The 19,370-nt window shown below is 49.7% G+C and overlaps 1 protein-coding gene across 1 annotated transcript in view; it reads left to right on the forward strand.

Moving 5' to 3' along the window:
- The window catches only part of UBR4 (ubiquitin protein ligase E3 component n-recognin 4), a 70,279-nt gene that overhangs the window by 22,895 nt on the left and 28,014 nt on the right, over positions 1 to 19,370 (forward strand). Inside the window, exons 37-64 of the mRNA XM_042015865.1 lie at positions 139 to 148; positions 309 to 312; positions 400 to 508; positions 1,621 to 1,684; positions 2,110 to 2,244; positions 2,562 to 2,736; positions 2,967 to 3,104; positions 3,537 to 3,658; positions 4,227 to 4,338; positions 4,858 to 4,988; positions 5,126 to 5,303; positions 5,485 to 5,589; positions 6,090 to 6,227; positions 7,507 to 7,675; positions 8,501 to 8,597; positions 8,990 to 9,097; positions 9,578 to 9,694; positions 11,350 to 11,559; positions 12,239 to 12,388; positions 13,022 to 13,249; positions 13,331 to 13,409; positions 14,080 to 14,322; positions 15,193 to 15,361; positions 15,885 to 16,029; positions 16,763 to 16,848; positions 17,311 to 17,398; positions 17,809 to 18,002; positions 19,026 to 19,265. Of these exons, the coding sequence (XP_041871799.1) occupies positions 139 to 148; positions 309 to 312; positions 400 to 508; positions 1,621 to 1,684; positions 2,110 to 2,244; positions 2,562 to 2,736; positions 2,967 to 3,104; positions 3,537 to 3,658; positions 4,227 to 4,338; positions 4,858 to 4,988; positions 5,126 to 5,303; positions 5,485 to 5,589; positions 6,090 to 6,227; positions 7,507 to 7,675; positions 8,501 to 8,597; positions 8,990 to 9,097; positions 9,578 to 9,694; positions 11,350 to 11,559; positions 12,239 to 12,388; positions 13,022 to 13,249; positions 13,331 to 13,409; positions 14,080 to 14,322; positions 15,193 to 15,361; positions 15,885 to 16,029; positions 16,763 to 16,848; positions 17,311 to 17,398; positions 17,809 to 18,002; positions 19,026 to 19,265 (3,744 nt within the window). The remainder of the gene's footprint in view (positions 1 to 138; positions 149 to 308; positions 313 to 399; positions 509 to 1,620; positions 1,685 to 2,109; positions 2,245 to 2,561; positions 2,737 to 2,966; positions 3,105 to 3,536; positions 3,659 to 4,226; positions 4,339 to 4,857; positions 4,989 to 5,125; positions 5,304 to 5,484; positions 5,590 to 6,089; positions 6,228 to 7,506; positions 7,676 to 8,500; positions 8,598 to 8,989; positions 9,098 to 9,577; positions 9,695 to 11,349; positions 11,560 to 12,238; positions 12,389 to 13,021; positions 13,250 to 13,330; positions 13,410 to 14,079; positions 14,323 to 15,192; positions 15,362 to 15,884; positions 16,030 to 16,762; positions 16,849 to 17,310; positions 17,399 to 17,808; positions 18,003 to 19,025; positions 19,266 to 19,370) is intronic.

Genomic DNA, 19,370 nt, shown 5'->3' on the forward strand with positions numbered 1-19,370 from the left:
CCCTCCTCTGCTGTGACATCCCCACAAGATGTCCCTCTTGGCACGGACATGCTCTCTGGTTTTCCAGAGCAGTGGGATTATATTCTAAAAATTCAGATAAAAAAACCTATTCTTCCTATTTGGTGTTGGCTTCTAAAGGGCCTCTGGAGTAGGAGCAGCTACTGGCAGGCAGGAGGCAGCTTTTCTATCCAAGTTTGGTGTCTGAACTCGAATTTAAGCCTGGGTGGTGCTTTAAGTGGTGCTTTAAGTGGTGCTTGGCTTCTCTGTGTGAGGTGACCTGGCTCCTCTCTGTCTTTGTTTTGCTCCAGACTGGTGTGTGCTGCCCAGGTAGAAAGACCCTGCTTAGACTGACGCTCCCCCAGCTTCCTGATTTCCCCATTTAATTTGCCTTTTGCTTAGAATGTGTTCTAGGGAGTTTTTCTGTGAGCTTTACACATTTTTATTTTTTTTTTCCTTTTTCTTTGCTCCCCCAAAGTTCTGACACTGAGTCCCTAACCACTCTGGACCGGTTAGTATGGCATCCTTTTCTCTGCACGAATGAGTGTGTGTCAGAGAGACAGAACACATGGTGTGGCTTTTGGTGACTGGGGTTTTTTTGTTTTCCAAGTGACATTTGCTTCTTTACATTCTGGTCATTGCATGGCAGATGGTTTAGCAAATGTAAAGATGAGGTGGTTTGCAGATTTTTGCTGTACACAGCGCAACTGTTGCTCGTTTGACAGACTCCTCTCTGCTTTGTTCCTTACTTGCACCTTCTTATCCCACTTCTATTCCCCCCAAGCTTTATGAAGGTGGCTGTGGGGAGGGGGATGTTATTTATCACTACCACACCAGACAATTGTTCCTTCTGCCTCATATCCAATCCTAGTGTTATTTCTCCCCTTAATGCTCTCTCTTCCCTGTTTTTTCCTGTATCTTCCTGCTCCTTCTGGTGTGTCGGGTGGCATTTCAGGTAGTTCTACCTGGGGGCATGGAGTGCTGCTACAGGGACTTTGCAGCCACTTGTAAATCAGGTTTTCCCTCGGGAGGAGTGTTTTCCCAGCCTGCCTTCCCACTGTCCAGAGCCTGAACCTCAGCATCCCTCCTCGCTTGGGGTCACACCCAGTGCTCCAAGTTAATTTCCCTCTGGAATATTTTGTGCTGAAACTCCAAATTGGAAAGAGCAACCTGTGTGAAAATAGCAAGCGAGTAGAATGTTGCTCCCTAGCAAAGTCGGTTCCGCTTTTTCCCATGTGTCATAGCCAGCCTTGATCTGCAGTCATCTGTACGTCTGGGGGCCATGGTGAATTGGGACTGTCAAGACAATCCAAGTTATCCCTGCTGCAGGCTGCGTAAGGAAATGTTTTATCCTCTTTGGGAGAGAAAAGCCCCTGTCTTTCAGCTGTGGATTATTAAAGCAGTCCTAAGTTTGTCTGTGAGCGTGAGCCAGGTTTAACTCTGGTCTGTAACACAATGAAATGATATGCATGGTGCCTGTGGCAGGTTTTATCATGCTTTGATTTTGTACTTGGCATTCGTTAGCTGTCTCTGAGCTACTCATGACTGTAGCCCGCATAAAGCAAAGTGCTAAGGAGAGAGAAGGGTTGCTGTACTCAAGCCTGCTTTCCTCTCTCCCTCCAGGCTAGTAGTGAGTTCTTTAGAAGCGCTGGAAAGCTGCTTTGCTGTGGGACCAGTCAACGAGAAGGCAAGTAACTTTCTGAATACATTCCTGAGCTTTGGAGCTGGGGGAGGAGGGGCGAGCTCAGCACTACCTCCTGCAGCCCCGGGGGCCTGATAGGAGCAGAGCCGCATCCCTTTTGCTCAGAGCACTGATCTGAAAGTTGCCTTAGCCAAAAGCATTTGAAACTAGTTTAGAATGACAATTGGCATTTGCATTTAGCGCTGGTGGGCTTGTTGTGCTGCGGAGTGAGGAGTGACCTCGTTTACAGAAACAGCAGGGTAGCAGCCCATAAATCTCAAAAGGACTTCTCTTATGTAGACATGTGAAATGTTCCCTAAATGTCAAACAGTAAATCAGAGGAGGCTGTCAAAAGGGTATTGAGGGGAGGGAGCTGCAGGTACTCTGAGTGATGGTGAATATACTGAATAATGGGGTTTGTCTGTTCTTAGGAGAAGAATAAGATTGCAGCTCAGGAACTGGCTACTGTGCTGCTGTCCATGCCAGCCCCTTCCAGCGTGCAGCAGCAGACCAAGAGCCTCCTGGCCAGCTTGCACACCAGCCGTTCAGCCTACCACAACCACAAGGTACTGCCCAGGGCATGAGGATCTGGGGGCTCCTGGAACTTGCCAGGTCATGGCTGAGGTGCAGCACAGCCCTACAGAGCCCTTCCTCCATGCAGCACAAGCCTCCTGCCTCATCTGCCTTTAGCTCCTGCTGCCTGCCCTGCTGGCTTTTGTGTTTCACCAGAGTTGTGTGATTCTGTGACCTTTTAGGATTAGTTGTCCTTCCTTAGATGACAAGTGCCGGATTTCCCCAGGATCTGTCCCGTGGTTGTACTTCAGCTTCTTCCTCGTGCTCAGTCAGTTGTTTTTCTTTGCCTGTGTTATCTTTCACTCTACAGGATCAAGCACTACTGAGCAAAGCCATTCAGTATTTGACTTCCTCAACCAAAGAAGGAAAGGACCTTGATCCCGAGGTGTTCCAGAGGCTGGTCATCACTGCTCGATCCATTGCTATTATGAGACCCAACAATCTGGTTCACTACACGGAATCAAAGCTGCCACAGCTGGAAACAGGTAGATAAGTCTGTAATTTTCTCTAAGTTTCTGTTGTGATAATTGAAGCTGTGTTGGGGTGTCGGGTTCGGAGTGACAGGGAATGTATTTGACACGTTTGGTAGGTGTGTGATATCCTGGTGGTGAGAACATCAAAGCCTCTGAAAAAAGCCATTTCAAATAAACTTGGTGTTACCCTCATTAAGGCTTTCCCCTGCACATTTCTGAGAGGTGTTTTTTAATCTGTGCAGAGAGTGAAGAAGGGCAGGAGGCCCAGAAGCACACAGAAGGAGAGGGCTGCACCTTCATTACCCAGCTGGTGAACCACTTCTGGAAGCTCCATGCATCAAAACCCAAAAACGCCTTCCTGGCCCCTGCCTGCCTGCCAGGTGGGAGAGCTCTTCCTTCGCTATTGGCAAGCCTGTGGCTTCTGAAGGGGCCTGATTTAAGTTTGTAAGCAGGGAAAATGACTTGTTCAGTGCTAGTGGTGCACTGAGAGCTTTGTGATGTGGAGCTGCGAATTCTGCTCCGAAGCTTTTGTTCAGGGGGATGTGCATTGTGCCAGGAAAAAGGGACTGATGATTGATTTACCCACATTTGGCTTTGTGGGTGGTGGTAGAGGATATTCAGTGGTGCTGGTATATGGAGTTCACAATATTCCATCAGACAGGCAAGGCTGGCTCAGTCTGGACTGAAAATCAATATATTTGTGCTGTTAACATTGTGCCTGGAAGTCTGCAAACAAAATGCTTCCCGCAGTGCCTCACTCTGTGCTGAAATACAGAGAGAGCTGATTCCAGTCCTGCTTTTATTCCTCTCAGGTCTCACTCATGTTGAAGCCACAGTCAATGCTTTGGTGGATATTATCCATGGATACTGCACATGTGAGCTGGACTGTATCCATACAGCATCCAAGATCTACATGCAGATGTTGCTTTGCCCAGTACGTTATCTTGCTCTGCTCTGTAATTGCACCAGGGGAGGTTTAGGTTGGACATCAGGAAAAATTCCTTCATGGAAAGGGTTGTCCAGCCTGCCACAGGCTGCCCAGAGCACTGCTTGAGTCACTGCCTCTGGAGGGATTTAAAAGTGTAGATGTGGCACCTGGGGACATGGGTTAGGGGGATTGGCAGTGTTTGGTTTATGGCTGGACTCGATCGCAGAGGGCTTTTTGAACCTAAGTGTTGCTATGATTCTATAATGTGAAAATAATTAAATGTGGGTAGAACAAGAATACGTAGTACAGACACAAAATGCAGCCAAAAGCACCCAGCCAGAGCTGAATCAAGGAGAATTCTCTCTCTCCTTGTGTTCCAGTAATGTTTGCCATGTGCTGCATGTGAAATTACAAGTGTTGCTCTGTGGCTCCTGAGGGAAACAGGGAGCTGAGGCAGCGCCTTGTGCCCTACATGAGCCATGGCCAAGGAGAGTCACAAGTGTATTTTTAGCCAAATGCTGTGAATAAGGACTGAGAGCTTCAGCAGTGTAATGATGAACTGTTAACCCTGCAGGACCCAGCAGTGAGCTTTTCCTGCAAGCAAGCTTTGATCAGGGTGCTGAGACCACGGAACAAGCGGAGACACGTGACCCTGCCATCGTCCCCTCGCAGCAACACTCCCATGGGTATGCCAGGGCATCCCTCTGCCTTCAGACCAGCAAGGCCTTCTTGACTGGTCAGAAAGGACAGGAAAAATAAAGTAGTCTTGTTATAAATCAGGACGGAAAAAAGACTAAAATCAGCCTTTTTCTTTTGCTCTTCCTTGCCCCTTAAACCCCTTTTAAAAATTTTATTTAATAAATGCTCACCTTTTTGTTGATATTTTGGGATTCAAAGAGGAGATCTCTCTGAGATATTCCCCTTTCAGCGACAGGAAAATCTGATAATTTTATCTAGAGAGCAGTAATCCAGAGTTAGTATTTCTATGCATGTTTGCAGGGTCTAATAAATCAGTCAAAGATGTGTGCAGACCAGAATTAGAGCATCAGAGCTCCATCCAAGAGAGGCTTTTTAGTATTGAAGCAAATTCTAGGTGTCAGGGAGTCTCTTGGTAACTGGGGGTAGCTTGGGTTTTTCCCAGCATTAACTGCCTCACTTGGGATGGGATGAGCTGTGCATTTATGAACTCATGCTCTGCCACTCAGGAGATAAGGATGATGATGATGATGACGATGCAGAAGACAAGCTGCAGAGCTCTGGGATAGCAAATGGAGAGCACATCCGACAGGAGAGCCAGGAGCAGAGTGAGGTGGATCACGGGGACTTTGAGATGGTGGTGAGTCCAGAGCTTCTCCTTGGAGCCTTTGAAGTGTGCTAGGACTTGAGTTAAATTTAGTTCTGATGAACCTGCTTGTAGTGCTCCATTACTGGTGGTGGTCTGGGGAAAGCTCTCACTGTGTTTCCTCTCCACAGTCGGAATCCATGGTTTTGGAGACTTCTGAGAATGTGAATAATGGGAACCCTTCTCCTCTGGAGGCTCTCCTGGCTGGAGCAGAGGGCTTCCCTCCGATGCTGGATATCCCTCCAGATGCAGATGATGAGACAATGGTGGAATTGGCTATTGCCCTGAGCCTGCAACAGGATCAGCAAGGTCAGATGTGGGCACTGTTGGCAGGCAAAAGGGGGATGGAAACTGGGAAAGAAATGAAGTAAAGCTGTTGGTGTCACCACCAGTGAACCAAAGACAGCAGAACTATGAAATGTACAGAAAATGCCAGAACTAGCTACATTCTCTCAAAGAAAGATGCTCATAACTTGTGCTCTGCTTGCAGGGAGCAGCAGCAGTGCCCTTGGACTGCAGAGCTTAGGACTGTCTGGCCAAGCTCCCAGCTCCTCCTCGCTGGACGCCGGAACGCTCTCAGACACAACGGCATCAGGTAACTGTTCACTGCAAGGAATCAGCTTTTTCAGATTTTGACCTAAATAATGCCTTAAAATTGGTTTGCAGATATGGTTTGGAAGAGCCAATTATTACTCTTGGCTTCTTGTATTTATGAGAGTGTACTTACAGCTTTTCCCTGCTTTGATGGACTCTCACTGTAGACTTGTGAGGAAGTTATTTCCTCTCTTTAAACTAAAGCAGACAAAACAAAGCATGTGCTGTATTTCCCTTGCATTTATAAACAACCAGACACTGTTCTTTAGGTACCTGTGCATGCCTGTGTGTTTGATGAGAAGGTTTCCTCTCGGAATGTCTCTCCTCCACTGCTTTCAGCAGCCTTAATTGTCCTGCTGCTCGCCCCAAGCTCCCTTTCCGTTTGTAGCTGAGCCCAAAGCCAAAGCCCGATTCCCGCGGCCCTTCCCCGTAGCGTGAGTGTCGTTTGCGGTCGTTCCCAGGCAGTGTTTTTACTTGTAACAGCTCTCTTTATTCTCTTAGCTCCAGCGTCCGACGACGAGGGCAGCACGGCGGCCACGGACGGCTCGACGCTGCGGACATCGCCCGCGGAGCACGGCGGCAGCGTGGGCTCGGAGAGCGGCGGCAGCGCCGTGGACTCGGTGGCCGGGGAGCACAGCGGTGAGTGAGCCTTGCTGCACCCCCTGCTGCACCCTGCTGCACCCCCTGCTGCACCCCCTGCTGCACCCCCTGCTGCATCCTGCTCCTTCCCTGCTGCACCCCCTGCTGCACCCCCTGCTGCACCCTGCTGCACCCTGCTCCTTCCCTGCTGCACCCCTGCTGCACCCTGCTCCTTCCCTGCTGCACCCTGCTGCACCCTGCTGCACCCTGCTCCTTCCCTGCTGCACCCTGCTCCTTCCCTGCTGCACCCCGTGCTGCACCCTGCTGCACCCCACTGCACCCTGCTCCTTCCCTGCTGCCACAGCCTTGCCCACCATGGGAGCATGTGGGTGATTCCTGGCCCAGAGGAAATCTCAGTTCCCAGTGGCTGCTGCCATCCATCATTTTGTGGGTTCTGCCCAAGTGCCCACAGGTGCAATATTGGCCGCTTTTCATGGGTCTCTGGAAGTGTGGAGTCTGCAGCAGATTTTGCTGGGCTGTAATAACAGAAAAATCAAATCCCAGAATGTTTTGAGTGGGAAGGGACCTTAAAGATCATCTTGTACCAACCCCAAGGCAGGGACACCTCCCGCTGTCCCAGGCTGCTCCAAGCCCCGTCCAACATAGCCTTGGACACTGCCAGAGATGGTGCAGCTACAGCTGCTCTGGGCACCCTGTGCCAGGGCTTCACCACCCTCTGAGTAAAGAAATTCTTCTGACGCATCTATCCCATCTAACCCTGCCCTTGTTCAGCTTAAAGCCCCTGGTCCTGTCACTCTCTCCCCATATTACAAGTCCCTCTCCCTCCTCTTCATAAGTAGCATAAGTACCCAGTACTCTTTAAGGTACTGGGAGGCCACATCAAGGTCTCCCCAGAGCCTTTGCCTCTCAGAATGCCTAGAGCAAGACTGAGAGGATTCACTATGCTGCTGGGTAAGTTTGGATGAGATAGGATCAATTCCTCCCTTTTTAGTTTGGGACTGATACCCAGGTAAAATTATCACAGACTCTTATTTAAAAAGTTGTCTGCACTGCCTATCCAAGCCTTGTCTGAGTCAGTTTGAATGACTTCTGTGGGATCAGTTCAGTTTGGGCCACAAACATGAGGCTGGCAAATAAAAGATTTCTACAGATGCCTCTTCAGCCTCTCTTGTAGCTTTAAGAAGAGAACCAACGCCAGCATCTCCTCAGAACCATGAGTCCAAAGTACAGCTCAGCTGTGCTGGTGGATACGAAGCAGGCAAGGTGCTTGTTGAGTTGTGCTGACATTGTCTTTTCCTCTTTTCCTTTCCTTTCCCAGTGTCTGGCCGGAGCAGTGCCTACGGGGACACGACAGCCGAGGGCCACCCAGCGGGGCCGGGCAGCGTCAGCTCCAGCACCGGCGCCATCAGCACCACCACGGGCCAGCAGGAGGGAGAGGGCTCCGAGGGGGAAGGGGAGGCAGAGGGGGACGTCCACACCAGCAACAGGCAAGAGGCTTTGTTTCCTCTTCAGGAGTAACACTGGTGCTCTGGGGGTGTTTGCAGAGGAGGGGGCTGCTGGAATTCCGGGAGCGCGATTTGCGACCGCTGGGTAACGAAAGTGGGAAGTCAGAAACACAGACTAGAGCAAACTGCCAAATCATGGAATCATGGAATATCCTGAGCTGGAAGGCACCCACAAGGATCATCCAGTCCCAACCCTTGGCCCTGCACAGACCCCCCAACAACCCCACCCTGGGCATCCCTGGCAGCGCTGTCCAAATGCTCCTGGAGCTCTGGCAGCCTCGGGGCTGTGCCCATTCCCTGGGGAGCCCGGGCAGTGCCCCAGCACACTTTGTGCAATCACCACATAACGTGGTGCACACACACAGTGTGTGTCCCACAAAACTGCTGCCTCTAGGAAGTGATGGAAAAATCCTGCATGAATCTAGTTAACACAGAATCACTGAGACCTTGGGAGCCTGTGAAAGTCACTGTTAGGACAGGAGTGTGTGCAAGAGTCCTTTGGGAGCATGGGCAGTTTTTCGTCCTGTGGGAGCTCAGTCCCTTCTCCAGTGCAGTGTGGAGCTGATTTGCAGGATGTTTCCATGCAGTTGCAGTCTCCAGGTGGCCAGGCCTAGGCAGGAGGGCTCCATTGTCAGAGGTGCTCTGCATCTTTGGCATCACTTCCCTGAGAAGTCTGAAGGAGCCCTCTCCTCCCTGAGAGGATTTGATGATTTAGGGTTTCTGGGGCAGATTGCAGTGCTGTGAGGGAGGTCCTGCTGGGTGTGATGTGTTCTGTGGCGTGTCTCACTCCTGCCTCTGAACCCCCAGGCTGCACATGGTCCGGCTGATGCTGCTGGAGAGGCTGCTGCAGAATTTGCCCCAGCTGAGGAACGTGGGAGGGGTCCGGGCCATCCCCTACATGCAGGTGAGTGGGGAGGGCTCAGAGTTGAGCCCTAATCGAACTGGTCACTGCTTTCTGTTTGCACGTGCTTTTCTCTTGCTGCCCAGTCACAGTGTGAGTCCATCTGTTGCTCAGCATTCCTTACCACAGATTTTTGCTGGACGTGTGCCCTTTCTCAGTGTGACTTTACAGCTGACTGAGGAGCCTGAGGGCTCCAATCCTTGAGCTTCAGTGTGGTGGGGAAGGTCTTTGGGCTTTATACTGAATGTTCATATTAGGGTGTGATGGCACAGGCTGGATTTGGGAAAGAACACAGATAAATCAAGATAAAATCTGTGCTGTTTTGTGAAAGGTAACTATTTATCTTGAAAACATGGAAACTGCCCTCTAATAATTCTCTTGACTGCTCTTCCCAGGTTATTCTGATGCTCACAACAGATCTAGATGGAGATGATGAGAAAGACAAGGGAGCTTTGGATAACCTCCTGTCCCAGCTGATTGCAGAGCTGGGCATGGACAAAAAGGTAAAGTGCAGTGTGGGCACATGCTCTGAATCTGCTCCTTCTGGACAAGGTTTCTTTCCATGGAGGAGTTAAATGCTTGGGAGTCACAGAAACATTGCTGTGTGGATGTGTTCAGGCAGTTTATTCCTCTTGCCCCCTTTCACATAAGGTAGAAAATGACATGAGTGGAACTCCCACTGTTTCCTGGGTCTGGCATCCACAAGTGAGCATGAAAATTTGTTTTGCTGGAATTAAACTCTGAGAACAGCCATGATCAGTAAATGCATGATTGACATATGTAGCTTTTCATTTGTGTGGGACTGTTCCCTGGCAGCCAGGCCACTGCCTACCCTTCTACTGAGGCATTTGTGCTGCTTTTTTAGTCTTACTGCTTGAGCTTAAATTAGAAATGCTTCCCGAGGATCAGAGCACTGAACTTGAGAGGCTTGGGACACTGCTCAGCTCTGGGATTTAACAAGCAGGATGTGTCTTCTCTTGCAGGATGTGTCCAAGAAGAACGAGCGCTCCCCCGTGAACGAGGTGCACTTGGTGGTGATGAGGCTGCTCAGTGTGTTCATGTCCAGAACCAAGTCAGGATCCAAGACTTCCATTTGTGAGGTACATTCTCCAAATTGCTTTGTCAGGGGATGGTTTTGTCCCCCCTCTGCTCGGCTCTCACAAGACCCCACCTGGAGCATTGCACACAGTTCTGGTGTTCCCAACACGAGAACGTGTGGAACTGTTGGAGAAAGTGCCGAGGAGGCCACGGAGTTGCTCAGGGGACTGGAGCAACTCCCCTATGGAGACAGGCTGGGAAAGTTGGGAATGTTCAGCCTGCAGAATGTTGTGTGGAGACATCAGAGCACCTTCCATGGTCTGAAGAGGCTCCAGAGAAGCCAGAGAGGGACTGTTCATCAGGAACTGGTGTGACAGGACAAGGGGGAATGGATTCAGACTGAAAGAGGGGAAATTTAGGTCAGATATTGGGAAGAAATTCCTCCCTATGAGGGTGGAGATTGCCCAGAGAAGCTGTGGCTGGAAGTGTCCAAGGCCGGGTTGGACAGGGCTTGGAGCAGCCTTGGATCATGGAAGGTGTCCCTGCCCATGGCAGGGGTCGGAATGGGATGATGTTTAAGGTCCCTTCCCACCCAAACCATTCCATGATTCCATGATGTGCTTGGGGGACTTTTGTTCATCAAAAAGCTGCTAACTGAAAAATCCTGCAGAGGGCTTTAGAAAGATTTACAGGGAACCTGTAATGTTACCTGACTCTTGTGGAAAAAGAGTTTTGAGACTGGGACTGGAGGAAGCAGCCGTGTAAAGACAAGTGGATGCTCTTGTTTTGTGCACGGTTTCAGACTGAGCTCAGGGCAGCACATTAATGATGTTACTTCAAACAGTCTGGCAGATTTTTCCCTTGCATCTTCCCAGTGCTGAAGGGGTTAAAGAGGATTTGTAATGTGATTATTGGAAAGCAATATGCTGCTGTGTCAACATAAAAGTCGCTAAGAGGATTCCTTAGATATTTGTTGCTAAAAGGTACAGTAATAAGGCATAAAAAGCAGTATGTGTGGTGGGAAGGAGATTAATAAAAAAGCATAGAGGTTAAAAAATTTAGTCTGAACTGCATCAAATTTTAATGAGCTTATGAGCTGTGGGGTTTGTTTGGATTTACAGGGCTGCTTTAATAGTTTTATTTACAGTAGCTTTTTCTCCAGCCTTTGTTATTCACTTGAGCTTCCCACAGAAATCAAAGCTCCTCGTCTTGCAGAATGCAGGTGGAGCAATACCTGGGTGGAGCAGAGCCTGTGAGCAGCAGCTGCAACAGGGGACTCTTTCTATGCCAGGATTCATGCCCAGCTGGCCAAATCCCAGATAAACAAATAGAAATCCCAACTTTTAAAAAAAAAAAAAAAAAGAAGAGGGGGGAAAAAAAGGAAGGGAAAAAAGCCCTAGTCGTCTAATCCATAGCAGAGTGGCCTCTGGCACATGTGTCGAGGGGAGATTAGACTTAAGAGGAGATTTTATTTGTTTTCCTTTACTAAGCACTTGTTCAAAAGAGTCTCTGTAAATATTTGAGTTGCTTTTCATAAACACAAAAAAACCAAAAAACCCCAACCTCAAACAAACCCCAAACTTAAAAGCTGCCTGCAAAGTCTCATCCAAACCTGCTCTCTTGCCCACACTGTCAGCAGGTGCTCAGAGCTGCCCCAGCTCTCTCCACTGCAGCTTCCCAGGTGTGTTCCTGACCCACCTCCTTCCCTCTGTTCCAGGCTTCCTCTCTGATCTCCAGTGCCACGGCAGCTGCCTTGCTGAGCTCTGGTGCTGTTGATTACTGTCTGCACGTGCTCAAGTCCCTGCTGGAGTACTGGAAGAGCCAGCAGAACGACGAGGAGCCTGTGGCCACCAGCCAGCTCCTGAAACCTCACACCACTTCCTCTCCCCCTGACATGAGCCCCTTTTTCCTCCGCCAGTACGTGAAGGTGAGTCCTGCCCCGTGCTGGGAGCTGGGCAGGGCCTGCACTGAGAGGAGGCTGCACAGAGCTGGGAACAGCAGCCCTGCACAGCGAGTTTGCCCTTAGTAGAGCAGCCAAAATGCAGCTTTTAGCACAAAGTCACAACGGGGAGTGCTCCGAGTTCTCACAGGGCAGCCCAGCTCGCTGCGTCCTCCGGTGCACTCCCAACCCGGGTGTTCTGTGGAGCTGCTGTCCCTGTTCCTGGGAGAATTGTTAATCATCCTGAAGGGGAGCTGCTGACCCCAGCCCCTGACTCCTTGTGCTTGGCAGGCAGAATTCCTGAACTTAGTGTGGTAAGGAAGTGGAGCAGTGGATGGGGATTTCCAGAGTAATTCCCAGGCTCGTTCCACCGCTGTGGTGCCTTTATGCCATGGGCTGGGGTTGGTACAGGTGCAGTGCAAAAAGCCTGATTACATGTAAGAATGTCTCCTAAGTTGAAATGCTTTATTACTCCAGACTGGCTTAGCTGCCATCCAGTTCAAGGCCTTGTGCAGGTTTTTATTCACCATTTGGGAACATTCTTTGGGCTGCAAAGGGGCAGAAATCCATTGTTTTTAGAAAATCAGCAAAAGTACCCTGTCACTCGTTGTGACACCGCTCTGGCTGTGCTCAGAGCCAGAGCCTGAGGGATTTCTCTTGCTTCCAGGGTCACGCTGCAGATGTTTTTGAGGCCTACACTCAGCTCCTGACAGAGATGGTGCTGCGCCTGCCCTACCAGATCAAGAAGATTGCAGACACAAACTCCCGCATCCCCCCGCCCATCTTCGATCACTCCTGGTTCTACTTTTTGTCTGAGGTAAGCAAGAACGTGATACACCTGCAGATTTCCACAAGGAAACTCCAGTAATGATTTCTTTCATGGGAGAGATGAGCTTTTGCAGAGCTGATCTCGGCTCCATCTTGTATTTTTAGTCCCCTTGAAAGAAGGCAAACTCTTGCTTTTGTGTTGTTCCTGTTGAACAGGAATCTGTAGGAAAACATACATGAAAAATAAGGTTGCTGTTATTTCCTGGAACTCAGTGGTTGCTGCCACAAAGCTTAGAGAGAAAACCTGCTGTGAGATGGAAAAATGTAACATCGAGCTCAGCGGTTGGAACTTGGGCCTTAAAAAAGAAATCAGGAAGATATTTGGAGTTTGTCTTCTCAGTTTGCTTCCTACTTTGCATAACAAGTTATCTTATATTTACACAAATATGAGATAGGATTTCTTAATTAGGCTTGGTTGGTTGTTTATTTGAGGTTGGAGATGACAAGGGGTGGTTTTCAGGACGCTGCAGTGTTTCTGTGCAACGTTTCTTCTGCCTGGGACTTACGGTACCTTAAAGCTGGGTGAATGCTTCTCTCATTTCTTTCCTTTTTGGAAGAAAACACACTTTCTTACTGCCCAGTGTGCCCCTGGTGAGCTCACTGCCCTGGCTTCTCTCTGCAGTACCTGATGATCCAGCAGACGCCGTTCGTGCGCCGCCAGGTCCGCAAGCTGCTGCTGTTCATCTGCGGCTCCAAGGACAAGTACCGGCAGCTGCGGGACCTGCACACGCTGGACTCGCACGTGCGGGGCATCAAAAAGCTGCTGGAGGAGCAGGGCATCTTCCTGCGGGCCAGCGTGGTCACTGCCAGCTCGGGCTCTGCCCTGCAGTACGACACCCTGATCTCCCTGGTAAGGGAAGGGGCCGTGGAGTGGCATTGGGGTGCCAGGAATGCTGATGTGCTGTTTGATCCCATCCCCTTGTGCCCGCAGATGGAGCATTTAAAGGCTTGTGCAGAGATTGCCACGCAGAGAACAGTGAACTGGCAGAAATTCTGCATCAAGGATGACTGTGAGTTCTGTCTCGACAGGGTTTGGGGAGCAGTGGGGTCGTGGTTGGGATCAAGGCAGCTCGGATGGGGAGGCTCAGCGGAGAAGGGGAGACACAGCTGAGAGCCTTGATAGGACTGAACTGTTTCCCGTACTAATTATCCCAGTGCCCTAATTGCATCTGGGCCTTGGCTAAGGAGCAAAATACAGTGTAATGGATAACTTAGGGGAACAGGAGATCTGTGTTCTCTTGCTTGTGCTGCTGCTGTCCCAGACAGTAATTTGGGATGAGCCACTTTCCCTGGTGCATCCCCATGTTAGGCTTCTGTGGTGTAAGGACAGGACAGTTCTGGGAGTTTGGTCCTCATGTACAGGGTTGGGGTTTTGGTTTTGTTTTTTCAATTCAGGCTGTGATGGCATGGAGCTGTGCCAGGGCAGGGTCAGGTTGGATATCAGGGAAGGTTCTTCCCCCAGAGGGTGCTGGGCACTGCCCAGGCTCCCCAGGGAATGGTGACATTCCCAAGGCTGCCAGAGCTCCAGGAGCATTTGGACAATGCTCTCAGGGATGCCCTGGGTGGGATTGTTGGGGTGTCTGTACAGAACCAGGGGTTGGATTCTCTCCTTGTAGGCCCTTTCCAGCGCAGGATGTTCCATGATTCTGTGATTGAAACATTTTCTCCTTCCCTCCCCAGCGGTTCTCTATTTTCTGCTCCAAGTCAGCTTCCTGGTAGACGAAGGAGTGTCCCCGGTTCTCCTGCAGCTGTTGTCTTGTGCTCTGTGTGGCAGCAAAGTGCTGTCTGTGGCTTCATCCTCTGGATCTTCGAGCACCTCTTCCACCTCTGCCCCTGCAGCATCAGGCTCCGGGCAGGCGGCAGCGCAGAGCAAATCCTCCACCAAAAAGAGCAAGAAAGAGGAAAAGGAAAAGGAGCGAGAGGGTGAGGGGCAGCTGGGCCCTGTCCTGTGGTTTTAGGGAGCAAGTCTGCTCCTCACAGCCTTTCTTACTCTGTTTAGAAAGAACTGGGTGATAAATTCCACTGTTGTGGAGGGTCAAGGCTCGTGGCAAGGGCCCCCACAGCCACAGTTAGGAGAGGGGAGCAGTTTTCCCGTGTGTGGATGGGACTAAGGTGAAGCAGGTGTCCTGAGAGTTGGTCTGAAATCACATGCTAAGGACATCCCAAACTCACTGTGTTTATTGCCTTGAGTGGGTTTGAAGTTGTCTAATGGTGTTACCTAATCTAGTGATGAAGCAGCTCCCACTTAACTTGCCTGTCCTGGGTTGTTGGAGGCTGAAATGCTCATGAGGATTAAAACAAATCCTGGAGATGCACAGCCAGTTAGCTCTACTCTTCAGGGATTGTGTTCAGACTTGTTTCCTCTGGCTGCTTTGGAAGCTCTGCTGGAGCCAGGGCTGCTGCTTAATGAATATCCACAGTCCTGGGAAAATAATTAAGCTTCCCTATAAAAGTCACAGGCATAAATTCTCTCTTGGCTTTTCTTCAAGGAACCGCTTTGGCTTTCACCATCAGATGGTTCTCTGTGAGTCTTTTCAGTGCCTCATGGTCAATCCTTTTCTTTTTATCAGGATGTGTAGCACATTTCTCACGTCCTCACTGGCAAGTTTTCCAGCAGTTTTTCTCCTGTTGGTCAGGAATACTAGGTTATATTTCTGAAAAAGACAGGAATGTTAAACTTAACACTGGCATTTGTCTGTATAATCCTGGCTCTGTGATCTGTGAAACAGGAAAGTGGCCTGCCTGTGAGATGCTGCATTTCTGTTCTCCCTAAAGCCTTCCCTGTGTCCCTAGGTGAGGGTTCAGGCAGTCAGGAGGACCAGCTGTGTACAGCCCTGGTGAACCAGCTGAACAAGTTTGCTGACAAGGAGACCCTCATCCAGTTCCTGCGCTGCTTCCTGCTGGAATCCAACTCCTCCTCAGTGAGGTGGCAGGCCCACTGCCTGGCCCTGCACATCTACAGGTGAGCTGGGCAGCCTGGCCTTGGCCTTGGCCCTGCCCTGGGGCTGGGTCAGTGTCAGAGCCCCTCTCCTGAAGGACACTGGAGCCTGCAGGTGTTGCCCCCCCGGAATTTCCCTCACTGGTTTGCAGTTACTGGGATGGAGGTAGAAGTTGTGACCTATCCATGATCAATCTCAGTTGTCATCTGCAAGGAGCATTTTATTTGTGTCTGAACAATCTGACTCCTGATGTGACCAGGAGCAGGTGAATTTCTGAGGCAGATCCAGACTCACACTGTGAAAAGTTGGGAGTTGTGTAAGGAAAGGAGCACTTCACGGGGCTGGACTCCTTCAGAGCTCTGTTCACTTGTTGTGGGACCAGCTGCTTTCATTTTGGAGTACTGGAAAACAGCTGGGTTCAAGGAATGGTGGGATTTAGCTCTGGGAGCTCTGCAGGATGATGGTTTCCCAGTTTGGTGAACTGGAGCTTGTGCTCTGCACAAGACCTGTGCCATCTTCAGGAGCCTGACTGTATCCACTCAACAGGAACTCCAACAAATCTCAGCAGGAGTTACTGCTGGATCTCATGTGGTCCATCTGGCCAGAACTGCCAGCCTATGGAAGAAAGGCTGCCCAGTTTGTAGATCTCCTGGGATACTTCTCCCTGAAAACACAACAGACTGAGAAAAAGGTACAGTGACATTCCAAAAAGGAGGTACAGCATCCCAGGTGCTCATTTATGGTACAGCTGGGAGAGATTTTCTGTCAGAAGAGCTTCTGGGTGAAATTGTTTGTGTTCCTATGTTAAAAAAAGCAGGATCCTTAAAAAATTTGGAAGTGTGGATTTTTGTTTTATTGTTTTGGGGGTGAAATTATCCTGGTGAGTTTTTTATTTATTGAGAAAGATTAGAGAGGAGTATGGGACAACAGTAAGGGGAAAGAGATACCAGATAAGGAGACAAAAGTGACAAAAGAGAAGAATTTCTAACACTTCTTTCCCACTGGGTTTTTTTGTGGATCTGGCAGTTCCAGTTTATAGATTTTTGATATTGCAACTCCTAGAAATCTTTTGTAACCGTGATTTTTGAGCAAAGGAAGTGGTGGCCTCTTCTAGGGGATCAGTGGGATTGAGAACAAATAATTTAGAGCCATTGATACTTGAATGAGTGTGGTTAAAGAGCTGGGAATGCTGTACAAATCTTGGCAGGCATTTGCAGTGATTGACGACAAACAGCACCACTTGTGTAAATCTCTAATTTTAGGACCGATTACAGTCCTGGGTAATGATTTAAACATGTAAATTCCTGTGGGTGTAGTGTGTGCCTCATCTGGGGGACCTGGAACACCGCAGGAGGAGGGATATTTGTGTCTGTGTAGCAATAAAGCATTGCTTTGAGGAGTGGCTTTTCCTGGTTGTGTTTCAGCTGAAGGAATATTCCCAAAAGGCCGTGGAGATCCTCCGGACTCAAAACCACATTCTCACCAACCACCCCAACTCCAACATCTACAAGTGAGTCACTTCTGCCTTTGATCCATGTCCCTGAAGGGCTTTCCAGCTGAGCTCCATCCACGGGGGAATGCACAGCTGTGCTGGGGATGGACCCTGCTGAGGTTCCATCTCTGCTGGGAGAACAGCAGAGTCCTTCCTGCCAGGTGGAAACCTGACATTCTGTGCCCTAGCAGCAGGGCCTGGCTTTAGCTCTTCTGCTTTCACTGTCAGTAAATGTTATAAAATCTTAGGCCCAACTGAGAATAAGAGATTGCAGATTTAAGTGTTGGTCCCACCTTGGCAGTTGATAATTACAGTGAAAATGCTGTTTTAACTAAAACCAGTTTTTTCCAGTGTGATTTAATTGTAACAGTTCTGTTACACATTGTGACTGGGGGAAATTAAAGCAATTCTGCTTGAATGGCCTGTGTTTAAACACAGCAAATGCCCAGTTCTATAGTCAGTGCTGTTCCCTCATTCCAGCACATTGTCTGGGCTCGTGGAATTTGATGGCTACTACCTGGAGAGTGATCCTTGCCTTGTCTGCAACAACCCCGAGGTGCCTTTCTGTGTAAGTAACCCTGGAATCACAGAATCATGGAATATCCTGAGCTGGAAAGGGCCTACAAGGAGAGAATCCAGCCCCTGGCCCTGCACAGACACCCCAACAATCCCACCCTGGGCATCCCTGGGAGCGGTGTCCAAATGCTCCTGGAGCTCTGGCAGCCTTGGGAATGTCACCATTCCCTGGGGAGCCTGGGCAGTGCCCAGCACCCTCTGGGGGAAGAATCTTTCCCTGAGATCCAGCCTAACCCTTCCCTGGCACAGCTCCAGCTGCTCTGCAGGACACCAGCTCTAACTGCTGTTATTAAATCCTTCCCAGTGGTAGAGATCCCAGCCATTTCCAGTTGTGCTTTCCTGTGTCCCTGAGGTTTTGGGATGCCCTGAGACAGGCAGTGTGTCCTTGGTTTGTCTCCCCAGTACATCAAGCTCTCCTCCATCAAAGTGGACACGCGCTACACGACCACGCAGCAGGTGGTGAAGCTCATTGGCAGCCACACCATCAGCAAGGTGACAGTGAAGATTGGAGACCTGAAACGGACCAAGATGGTGCGAACCATCAACCTCTACTACAACAACAGGACCGTGCAGGCCATCGTGGAGCTGAAGAACAAGTATGTTCATGTTTGGTGTGCAATCTCGAATCCAATTTGTTCCCTTGGCTTCTCGTTTTCCCCAAGGTTCCTCCTTAGACTATCACTCATCACTCTCAGCCCACATGGAGTGGGGTTGTTCTGAATCCCCTACAGTTGTTGAAGAAAAGATCCATATTTCTTCTGAAGCTTGAAAAATGTCCATAAAATCTGTGAATTCCAACTTGGTCCAGGCTCGCTTTTAAGCACCTGACTTAATTGTGTGGGAACCAGTAGTAATACCAAGAGCACGTCATGGGTAGTTTGACTGCAAAAGGGATTTGGACTTTGCAGCATGTCCAGGAATGCTGAAAGCATTAACATTGTTTGTTTGAAGCCACAGAGTAGAATTAAAATGAGAAGTTGGATGGTCTCACTCTCAGCTCTGTTTTACCTACCAGAAATGGCTCCTTTTCAACACGCTGCTCAGTCTGGAGCCAGTCCTGCTTATGTGCTTCCCCTCCTTACTTCTTGAGATGTTCTCACCAGAATCAGATCTCTCTGGCTTAGGGATTAATCTGTGCCCGCCGCTTATTGCTTATTTGAAGTCTTAATCCTCTGTGACATCACAAGTGGCTGCTGTGGAGAGGATTATGATGTCACAAAGAGAGGATTCTGACTTCAGGTTGAGAATAAGCAGTGGGAGCAGATGAGATCTTTAAGAAATAAATATCCTGTTTTCATGCAAATGTCCTTACTAATAAAAAAATGGAGGTGAAAATCCCTAGAAAAATGTCTGTAGAATTAAAGTTTTTCCATGAGGCATCAACAGCTCTTTAATCCCAAACAGTCTCTCTCTCTATGAAGAGGATAAAGGCTTAAAATGTATTTCTGGCTACATATCGTGTCAATACAGAAGCTAAGGAAACGAATCCTAGAACTGCTCTCCATTCATCCCAGTTAAAGGAGATTTGGAGCCGAGACGGTTCCATTTGGCTTCTCCTCACACGTGGGCGGGGAGGGAACTTCCCTCTGGAGAACCTTCCCTTCCCTCCCCTCCTGCAGGCCGGCTCGCTGGCACAAGGCCAAGAAGGTGCAGCTGACGCCGGGCCAGACGGAGGTGAAGATCGATCTGCCCCTGCCCATCGTGGCCTCCAACCTGATGATCGAGTTCGCCGACTTCTACGAGAACTACCAGGCGTCCACCGAGACCCTGCAGTGCCCGCGCTGCAGCGCCTCGGTGCCCGCCAACCCCGGCGTGTGCGGCAACTGCGGCGAGAACGTCTACCAGTGCCACAAGTGCAGGTCTGTGTGTGCCCAGTGTCCCTGTGTGTGCCCCCAGAGTCACTGTGTGTGTGCCCAGACATCTACCAGTGCCACAAGTGCAGGTCTGTGTGTGCCCAGTGTCCC

This window comes from Corvus kubaryi, unplaced genomic scaffold, assembly GCF_017639235.1.
Source record: "Corvus kubaryi isolate FWS band 111438036 unplaced genomic scaffold, C.kubaryi_AGA036_p1.0 split3-37344, whole genome shotgun sequence".
Lineage (NCBI taxonomy): Eukaryota > Metazoa > Chordata > Aves > Passeriformes > Corvidae > Corvus > Corvus kubaryi.